The sequence below is a fragment of the Morone saxatilis genome, unplaced genomic scaffold, assembly GCF_004916995.1.
Source record: "Morone saxatilis isolate NCDOM2014 unplaced genomic scaffold, NCSU_SB_2.0 Contig11, whole genome shotgun sequence".
In the NCBI taxonomy this organism is placed as follows: domain Eukaryota; kingdom Metazoa; phylum Chordata; class Actinopteri; family Moronidae; genus Morone; species Morone saxatilis.
Window position 1 is genome coordinate 30114211 of NW_023339663.1, and position 11402 is coordinate 30125612.

The 11402-nt window shown below is 38.4% G+C and overlaps 1 protein-coding gene across 1 annotated transcript in view; it reads left to right on the forward strand.

Annotated features, from left to right (window-relative positions):
• The first annotated feature begins 2845 nt into the window (after window positions 1-2845).
• The window catches only part of LOC118343422 (ADAMTS-like protein 3), a 10566-nt gene continuing 2009 nt past the window's right edge, over window positions 2846-11402 (forward strand). The window contains exons 1-4 of the mRNA XM_035682224.1: window positions 2846-2880; window positions 4198-4248; window positions 7637-7847; window positions 8929-9076. Of these exons, the coding sequence (XP_035538117.1) occupies window positions 2846-2880; window positions 4198-4248; window positions 7637-7847; window positions 8929-9076 (445 nt within the window). The remainder of the gene's footprint in view (window positions 2881-4197; window positions 4249-7636; window positions 7848-8928; window positions 9077-11402) is intronic.

The window sequence follows — 11402 nt, forward strand, 5'->3', positions numbered from 1 at the left end:
TGTTGCTACTGTTGTTGCTGTGCATCTTTGTCTCTGTCTCTGTCCTTCTGTCGTTACCTCTGTTCTCTCTCTCTCTCTGTCTCTCTCCCTCTCTCTCAGACGACCACCCACCTTGAGCCGGGGTCTGTCTGAGGTCTCTTAAAAGGAAGTTTTTCCTTGCTGCTGTCGCCAAGTGCTTGTTCATGGTAGTGTGGTAGATGAATGTTTTAGGAGGGTTAGTAATTGTATACAGTTTGGTTAGAGGGTAGTGATTTTATGGTAGGGGGATAACAAGATTGATAAGAATCTGGTCACAATCACAGGGTCAGATCAAAGGACAATTTGTGTTGAAGACCTCAACCTTTCATGTGTGATTTACAGCAGTAATGTGAATAGGATACCAGATGTTTTTTGTTTGGATGTACTGAAAGGTATATAAGGGAGAGCATTCTGGAAGTCTGGAGAGAACATGTATGCTGTGGTATTTTCTCCATGTCCCTCCCTGTGTTCTATGTTGTTTCAAGAAACCCCCAAGCTGTTTTTTTTTTCAATCTACGAACAAACTTTACACCACTATAGCCGCCTTGGGAGGATCATGGTGACACACAATTCATACACTTAGTATTGTCCTTGTGCCAAACAAAGAATGCCGTGTGTACAAAACAATATAAGTAAATGGCATTTATGTGTTCAAAACAGACTGCCTGCATAAGTACACCTCAGCAGCACCAAAACACTGTCTATCCACCAGCGGCCGAACACCTTTAGTAAATTGTGCAGAATATATATAATCATAAAAAGCTACCAGACGACCTTGTAAAGCCAAAGGAACTGACAGATTATATCACATCCAACAAAGACCATTTGCACTGTCTTGTCCACGGTCAGTACATCTTGAGAAGTCAAAAAGACTCGAAATGCCATAATTAATGTAACTGAACGATTTCAAGTAGAGTCTGATTGCAGACAAGGTGGGACATTTCTGTCGCACCTGACGGGAACGCCGACATAGATGATTTACATGGAACAGGACTGTCCAGTAGCTACTGACTGCCTTTTATCCCCCCAGTAACTTTACTGACTGCTGTATTGTCCTGTTTGTGTGCTTTTAAATCAATGTCAATGCATTCTGTTGTACAATTGAACTTATGATCTGGAAAACACTGCAGCCAGTTCTATTTGTTATAGTGTACCTCCTGGACCATACTCTGATTTTATATCTGAATTCTCAGAGTTTTTATCAAGTTTAGTCCTTAAATCAGACAAAGTTATTATGGTTGGTGATTTTAATTTCCATGTGGATGTTCACAATGACAGCCTTAGCCCAGTCCATTATGTCTGGAATGAGTAGTGCATCATTAAGGGAAGTGCAGTATGTTTATTCATCGTCTCTTAGGATAAGATGAGAATGACATCACTCTCATGTTTGTGTGTTGAGAACACAGATAGAGGATGTGGTTAGCCATGGATTGAACAGACAAGGTGTTCATCAGTGAGTGTTAGAGATGTTGGTAGGTGTAGCCTTAGTAATGCATTTATTTCNNTTATCAGATCGTTCTCAGTTTGTACACGTTAACGATGAATCCTCCATAAACACTAAAGTTAGTCATGGACTTCCACAAGGTTCTGTGCTTGGACCAATTCTATTTACTTTATGTATGGGTCATTCCATGAATGCGGTACGATTTGGACTTTGACAATTTCAGATTTTTGACCAAAATGGATGACTTTTCTGAACACCCCATAACATTAACTACATATTCAACTTCCACAATAATATAAATTCCCATCTCAGGCATCAAATCTCTACTATTATTGGTCATTATTTTATGGTGTGGGCAATATTAGTCTTCAACCCCATTACGGACACTAATGGAAGTATCTGAATATGTTTATAAAATGTATTTGTAATTAAATCAACATTTTTCTATAAATCAGATGTCCCTCACCATTATTCAATAATTGCAAATATAAAAATTACATTAAATCTCACACTTTTTCTCCATGAAAACTGAAATGGGCACATTTTGTGACAGCGACATCATCCTTTTTGATCAAAAATGTGGTTTAAATTCAGAATTTGAACTAAAATTTATATTCTTATGATTGCTCTAAATATTTCATACAGATTTCCAGAAATATTAAATCACTTTATCATAAACATATTAAAAATAACTAATTCAATGTAAGATTTTCTATATACATTGTATTTCATTGTAACCATTTAAGAATGACAATAGATGTAAATTGTATAATAACCAAACTACAGGAAAAACAATGATTAACATACATTAAAACATTGCAAGCTGACTGAATAAGCTCTCCTTAGGCAACATTTTTAGGAGTCACCCCATTAACTTTCACTGTTATGCAGATGATACCCAGTTATATCTATCAATCAAGCCCAATGAAATTAATCAGTTATCTAAATTACAAGCATGTCTTAAGGACATAAAAACCTGGATGAGCTGCAATTTTCTGATGTTAAACTGAAGTTCTTGTACTTCAAAAACCTCAGAGACTCACTGTCTAAAGATATAGTTACTCTAGATGGTATTACCTTGGCTTCCAGCACCACCGTCAGCTTGGTTCGGGAGGCAGGCACCCTCCTCTCCACATTTAAGAGTAGGCTTAAGACGTGTGACCTGCTCTGTTTGAAAAGTGTCCTGAGATAACCTTTTGGTATGAATTGATGCTATACAAATAAAATTGAATCTACAGTGCAGTTGCAGATTGCAACTCCCTCACTCTCTCCTTCTAAGCTCGAAGGAGAAACTGCGGTGACCATGAAACTTGCAAGAAAACCCACAAACTGCCCTGTCTAGAGCCAGTGTTTGGTTTCTCCGTTCTGGACCACTGTAGAAACATGGCGGACTCCATGGAAGACGACCAATGGCATCTGTAGACAAAAATGGCTCATTTTAATGTTTTTCTAACAATAACTTGTTACACATTGGACCTTTAAGAGAATTCTACCTCATTCTGATTTCATGCTATCTGCCCCAGTATCTTCATTTGCAGAGTTTCTTGCTCAAAAACTGCAAAAAGATTTGGACTGGGTTTTTGGTTCTCAAATTCACATTGCAGGGAGGATTCAGTCCATTATGTCTGGAATGAGTAGTGCATCATTTAGGGAAGTGCAGTATGTTTATTCATCGTCTCTTAGGATAAGATGAGAATGATATCACTCTCATGTTTGTGTGTTGAGAACACAGATAGAGGATGTGGTTAGCCTTGGATTGAACAGACAAGGTGTTCATCAGTGAGTGAGTACCAAGGTACGTGTATTTGGACAGAGCCAGGCTAGCTCTTTTCCTGCTGCTACCCCCGCAGGCTTTGTCTGGAGTGTGTGTGAATGGGTGAGCTTAGTATCCTTGTGATGAGCTGGTTGGCACCTTGCATTGCAACCTCATCAGTGTATGAATGTGTATGCGAATGGATGAATGTGACAAGTGTTGTAAAGCACTTTGAGTAGATCAGAAAAGCGCTGTCCATTTACCATCTACCTAAAGCTGGGTGATAAATCGATAAATTCTAATTTACGTTTTAAAACGGCTGAATCATAAAATCGAGATTTTAACTACGAATATCATAATGCCAAGATATCCAGCTGCTAAGGACTCTGTAAAACAAGCCGAAATCCACTCCCTCATCTACACAGAACACGTAGAATAATTTTCCCATAGTATCCCATATGAGAAGATGGGCCCCAGTGATAAGACATTACAGATGTAGTGGTTTTTTATCATCAGCAAATTTATGGTGTCTTTGGTAGTTGATCTTTTAAGAAAAAATCCTAAATCGGATGTTGTGTGACAAGATCAGATATTTTATTTTCAGGCCATATCGCCCAGCCCGACATTTACACTTTACTTTCCTCAGGGGTCAGGCTAAGCCAAATAAACACAATTCTCACACCTGCAAGAGAAGTATGAAATTGCTGATTATCATATCAGTGCTTCCTTTATTTCCTTTTTCCTTTTCCAGGGCTGGATCGATGGAGGATTTAATCAATAGGCTAAAGAGCAGAAATGCATTTTCTTTTGACACTCTTTTACCATTTTATTATGACCTTGAAAGCCAAACTGCTGTTGATACACACTCCGCTCAAGCTTACACTTGCATGCTTTTCCAACATCCTTATGACCTCTAGAACTACTGTCTGGATAACACAGTCCTATTAACTTATAGTGTTCTGTAATATTGTGTTTCCTCCAGTGATGGATTCAAAGAGGTGATGCCATATGATCACTTCCAACCACTGCCTCGGTGAGTAACGCTTCCAATCATTCATTTTAAAACTGTCTTTGTTCTATCATTTGACATATTTCCAGTTTGGACAGTGTTCTGTGAAATATAACACAGGAAGTGTTTGGGCAGAAAGTGTTTAGAAGTTTGATATGATTACTGGTTGGAATACATCCATTGTTGCACCCTGAAGTAATCAGAAGTAACAAGAAAAAGGATGTAAATATTAATTAAACTTTCTTCTCTGGAGAGATGCTGTAAATTCTCCACACAAGATGCTTGCAGGAATTTATCTACATGAAAAAGTGATATGGCAGCCTTCCAAAGCCACTAATTTCATGTTCTTAAACTGAAAATACAGGCTAATTTTAATAGTCTTAAATTATTATGAAGATTTGACTTCAACTTTCTGAGCAAAAAACTCTGTACCACTGTACTGAAATTATTTATGTAGGGAAGTGAGCTGAACCTTATGTTTCATTTTTTAGCAAGTCAGACAGTTTTCATCATAACTATAGAAAGCAAAAAGATTGTAAAAAGGGGTGCCCATTTTTTAAATCTTTGAATGCAATGACAATTTCCCAAAAGCCACCAATGCACATGTCAAAACTAAAATTATGTATGGAAAAGATAACCAAATAGGGAATATTCCAGTGACTAGCTAGTCACTAAAGCTAGCTAGTAACTAAAAATGGTAATAATAAAGTCAGTGGATTACATGACTACTTGTATGTGAAATGTTTTGCTCATACTGATAAACAGAGAATTATCTCAAACTCTCCACTTTCCCTCAGCTCTACGCAGCTTTTTTGCATTTTTCAGCTCATTGTTTTGATTTTTACAGTTCAGTCTCAAGCATCTCATCAGCCTTCCTTCCAGCAGCAGCAGGCAGCTCTGAAAAAGCTCTGATAATCTCTGTAAACTCAGGGGCAGCTGTCACCCCAGTTTGGTGTAAAATGCTGTAAAATTTACAGCAATAGCGTGTCAAAAAAGGCAAATGAATTAAATGTTTTGTTATGGCCACATTTTAGACTTAAGTTCAATACAAAAAGACATGTATTTGGAATAATGTCTGAAGATTTGGAAATGAAACAATGTATTGATTTCTAATGTCACCTTTAGATATTTCTATTCAGTGCTTTACTAACTTGCCACAATAATGATGATATATGTGTTTGCGATTAAATCAGCATATATTTCTGCCATCCCTTAAAGTCTCCATGCCACCCTCTGGACACCCAAATGTCCTAAATGCTTCGGTCCAAAAACAGAGCTAAAAGCAGATTGAACATTGGACAGTACACAAACATCACACAACAAATTAATGAATTCAGGTCTATTTCACTATAGTTTCTTTGCTTCCTCTAATGGTTGCAGGATAAAGATAAAATGGTGGCAACTGTTGTGAAATACAGATGCTTCTTGCAGTCAGCAACTGCAAGATGCCACTAAATCCTACACACTGGTATAATGCTGAGAGAGAGTTTATTGAGGTGTGTGAATCAGTACTAGAGCCCGACTGATATATCTGTATTGTCGGTCTATCGCAGACATATTGGTATCAGTATCATACCCCAAGTGCCACCCCATTATCCCTGCCTCTTCTACTCGAAGTGGAGTCTTTCAGAGGCTGTAGAGGGCTCTGGCTCCGGCTCCATTTTAAAGATAGAGTGAAACTAGATGACCTAACACATCCATTGGAACCAACCATGTCATGCTAACAGTTACGGTCAGCAAGGGGGATAAATAACACTCCAAATTTAGGCAAAATTTGTCAAAAACTGGCCTGGCCATTTTCAAAGAGATACCTTGACCTAATCCTGTGTAAAGTATATGTGTGTTATTTTGGCCTAGTGTAATTGAATATTTCTACATACTCGGGTCTATAAACAATGTTGGAATTGTGAAAATTGGTAATGACTGGAAAGCTGAGACACATACTTACCCTATATACCCCTGCATAAGTCAGTGCCCCACTTGTGCCACCCCACTCGAAAAAGTCTGGATACTCCCCTGTCTCATTTACTTAAATGTCGACTGGCTTTATATGAACTTGAACTATGCACTTCCATCTGTTTGTATGGGCTCAGTGCCACCTTATTCCATGCTTATGTTCCTAATTTTTGTTTGATGCAACATGAACGTGGCTGCTGACAGCCGGGTTACAAACAAGAGTAAAGAATGGAGACACCATCTGTTTCTATTCCTGGAGAAACTGCTGCATTTTTTACATTTGCTCAGAGGGAGGGAGCTAGCAGAATTGGTTTTTGTTTAGATTACACTAATCAAAGATGCCTCATGAATGTAACTGCAGACATAGTTTCAAACCAGGGAAAAGAGAGAGAGGAGAGAGAAGAAGACTGTTTCTGCAGAAAACTTAACACTGAAAGTCTGCTGGTCTGTTTCTTTGCCATCCCTTCTGTGGGTAAACGTCACAGTTTTATTGGTGTATTGCAAATGATGCTTTCAGCTGTTTGCTTTGTCATTTAGTCAGGTGTAGCAGGAGAAACCAAGATAGATTATAGTCTGTCCTGGCTGATGTCCCACAATGGGATTGTTGTTAATCACCACTGTTATCTGATTACATTAAGACATAATGAAGTCCTACTGTGAAGAACAGCCTTAATTCTTCTAATACTGCCTCATAATTTCCTCATCATCCTTTATGCGTGAGGGAGTATCATAAGGACCTGGGTGTAATCATCAACGGCTTGCCCTAAAGCTTAAGTGTAAAGACATTAGCTGTGGAAACGTGTCAGAGCTCATCATATATCAAGTAATTTGAAGCAGATCTCCATCGAAAGTTGATGCTGATGGGACATATATGGAAAATACTTTATATTGAAATCAGAAGGTCGGTCCTGTTGCATGTCGAAGTATCCTTGAGCAAGATATCGAGCCCCAAATTACTCTCGATGCTGTGCATCGGTGTGAATGTGTGTGAATGAGTTATTTTCTGTTTGTGATGGCCTTTGTCATTCACTGTAAGAATGTGTGTCAAAGGGTGAATGTTGCATGGAGTGTAAAGTGGTTTAAATAGTTAGAAGACTAGAAAGGAACTATATAAGTACAGTCTGTTAACCATTTACCATATTAATTGATTTAATTAATGAATTAATGAATTAATGGAAACTGTGCACACCTGTCCATTTTTTCTCATGCTTCATGCCTGTCCCTCACAGTTCTGGTCTAAGATAACATCAACCTCTCATCATCTCTCAACATTCAAATCTGTTAACTGATCATGAAATTATCATTTAGTATCCAGAGATATAATCATATGTAGTGTTTTGCATTGTAAAAAAAATTATGAAATTCTTAGTCAGCACATATGCTGTTAATGTTATCAGATCATTAAATGACCTGAGGCGAGCATTAAGTGAGCTTTGCCCCTGTCCTGTGTGTGCAGCTGGGAGCCGGGCCCCTGGACCCAGTGCTCAGTGTCCTGTGGTGAAGGTGGCGGCTGGCAGGACCGCAGCGTGCTGTGTGTGGAGGAGGACACCCACGGACAGTTCTCCCAGGTGGAGGAGTGGAAGTGCACCCACTCCCCTCGACCTATCACCCGACAGATTTGCAACACCTTCGCTTGCCCCCAGTGGGTGGCCATGGAGTGGTCTCAGGTCAGTAAATGTCTGTTTGCATCAGCCATCGACACCAGTAATAAACTCGTCTAAAGTCAGTCTACAGCATCAGAGGGCTTTATTTGCAGGTGTAAAATACACCCACTGTTTCATCTGTTTTACTTTTATTTTTCTTTTGTTCCTCTATCATTATGCTCTTGAAAGGTGCAATATAAATAAAGTTATTCACTATTTACTCCTCATTTAAGTCAGTTGTCAATCAGAAATGCCAGAACTTCTCTGCCGTTGGACTCTTGGATGTGAGGATTTGCTGCATTTCTCTGTTTTCTGTGTAAATGTAATATCTTTGTGCTTTAGACATGAAATATGAACACTTAACTTTTGGCTCTGGAAAACTGTTTTGTGCACTGAACAATTAATCACTTAACTGAAAAAATAACTGAGACATTAATTCAGTGTTTCCCTACCTGGGGGTCAGGAGCCCCAAAGGGTGGGAAAAGAACAATATGAGGGGTTGTGATTAGTATGAGAGGAAAGCAGAATTATTTCTGCTACACAAAGTTTTTTTTACAGCCTTTCTTCCCATTTAAATTTTAAAATGACTCACTAATATAACTTCTTCACTACTCCAAAACATATCCACATAAAGACTAAGTGCAGAGCCTGAAGTAGGCTGGTAGGCACTTCTGATTTTTGTTTGTATGTGTACCTTTAATTCTCTTTCTTCTTAGTACGCACCCCTAAACACCCACATAACGCTGATCGAATCTGTAATAAAAGTAACCTATTGTCACATCACAAGTTAGCTAATGTTTCAAAATGCCAGCAGACTAGATAGCAAATCAACCTACATCAATTATATATATTTTTTTTAATTTTGCAAACATTATGTAACATAAGATGTAACTAGCTCACTAACGATTAGTGTAGAATAGCTGTAAGAAGAACGTTGACAGGTTCTGACCGAAGCTTGCTCCACTGTTATTGGAACACATAGCTAAAAGGGGCGGGCAGACTCACAAAAAAGGTTGCAGTTGCAGCCCAAACTTGGATTGATTGATGCCACCTGTAAAGTGAATACTATATGTGAGGTAATGTGTGTGTTGCCATCTTACCGCAGTGCACAGTGACGTGTGGCCGCGGCCTGCGGTACCGGGTAGTTCTGTGCATCGACCATCGCGGACAGCACATCGGAGGCTGTGAAGCATCACTCAAACCTCACGTTAAAGAAGACTGTCTGGTCCCTATCGCCTGCCACAAGCCCCGAGGTAGGACGCAAGACAGCCGTGTATGTCGTAAGGAAGACCATAGTGGACAAGTGTTTAAAGCTCACAAATGTAAAAAGCAATCTTTACATTTTTTATTGTATAAACATTCTCCTAATGGATAAAGGAGGGAACTTTATTAGTACCAGAAGGTTAACACATGCACACAAATACACACTCAAGCTATTAAAGGTGGGGAATGCAAAATCCAGTACCATAATATAGTGCAAACAATGACACAGCAAAATGGTAGCTATGTTGTGGGCATGGAAACTGTTGCTAAAACTGTTGTTGTGCAGCTAACATGCAGAGAGGATGAGGAGGTTTCCCAGAGCCAGCACACCAGCTCCAGACAGCAATACTCTCCTGCTACTATAGCTAACATCACAACAACAGCATATCTTGGCAAACTAAGCTGAACGTCCATGGGCAAGTCATTTAACGTTACGTGACACATTAATCCTGGCTGGAATAACAAGTTAGTGTTGTGGGGATCGCTCCGATCTACATTGTTTCTCATTGTTTCAGAGCACACTAGTGGAGCATAAGGGGGATACTGATTCTGAAAAAGAAGAAAAGAAAGAATGGCATTAGCTAGAACCTTTAATGAAATGACCTTACAATTTCATTATACTCATACATGCTCATCAATCCCATTTTTGTATATGGTATTCTGACGTTTCCTTTTTTTCACTTCTCAAAAAAGAAAACCAAACACTTTCATTCCATTGGATATCTCATACTGTATTATCTGTGCTCCAAAAACTACATGGCAGCATTGCATAAGCATTTACTGTACATTGGGGTATATATATCTCTATCTCTGCACATAAAAGCAACATACTGATCCCAAGGTTGGTTTAAAATAGGAGCCTATTAACATACAGTACATTGTTTATAGCATACATTATGTAAAATGTGTTGTTTTTTTCTAGGGATGCACAATATGGATTTTTTTTCAGCTAATACAGATGACCGATTACCTGATTCTTATGGCCGATACTGATAAGATTACCGATTATTTTGCGTTTTTGTATTTAGAAAATAAGTTAGTTCATGCCCACCTGAGGTAAGAAAGGCTGAGATACAGTGAACAAAGATGGATGATTTAATATTCCATCGCGCTCTTCTAATCAAATCAAACTGACATTACAACAAACAACAGTTTTTCAAATGCTCATTTATTTTTTCTAATAAATCAAACAACTTCACGAACATACTTTGACTTCATAGAGTGTAAAGCCTATCGAACATTTTGCAAAGGAACTCAAAATCATTTCAATTTATTATTGACCGATAATTTATCAGCTATAATTTAATTTCCAGCATAATACATATAAACATAAATGTCTCATTATTGACCAATTTTTTTATTGGCCCATCCCTGTTTCTCCATGTGTTCTGTCCAGGTGTGTACTCTTACAGTGTGTGATTTATGGTCGGCTCAGGACTCTTTGTCTGTCACGCTCTGCTGTCCTTAATGCCCACAGTCACCACCTTCACCAGAAAAACAACAGGCTTCATTTGCATCAGCTTCCATCATGTGGCCCTTATTTATGATCCGTCTGCCAACATAAACTAGCATCCCTCTCTTCAAACTGCTGGAGCTTTTACAGGCTGTTAATTCTCTCAGGTTTGCATGCACATGTACTGTATGTCTCTAAAAGCTTTTTCCAGAATATCAAAATCATTTTGAAGCTTTTATTTGAAGGTAGTTCAAAACTGTTTTATAATGGGTAAAAATTCTGTGTCTTGGTTTATAAACATGCATTTGAGCATATGCACAGTCCTGCCTCGTTATTCTCCTCATCACTATTAACCCATAAGGACTCACAGTGACATGGGTCTGGGTTCTTATGGGTTAACTAATAGTAAATGGGACCAATATGTCAAGTTTTAGAAGGATTACATAGTTATTCCAGCAAAGTGAAAGGGACCATAGTGACCACTTCCACATCTATTATAACCATAGAGCAAACAAACTTATATTATTCATTTTATACTACAGCCAGTCCCAGTTAAGGGGAGCTAGGGTCCAAAGAAAACATGAATATTGTTTCAAAAAGTCTAAATCATTATAATGCAGTCCCTTACTGTGGTTGATTTTGTAGAGGGAGAGTTTTCAGTTACTGCCAGTGTTGACTGAGACTCAAAGTCAAGGACCACACATACTGACTATAATAACTATATATGTTGATATCAGTTGACTGACTCTGGGTCCATCTTTCTTTGGAGTTATCAGTTTCTTTAGATACCTTTAGTAAAAATGGGGATTATTAGCAGGATTACAATTTTAAAATACATTTTAAAATAAAGAACAATATACTAC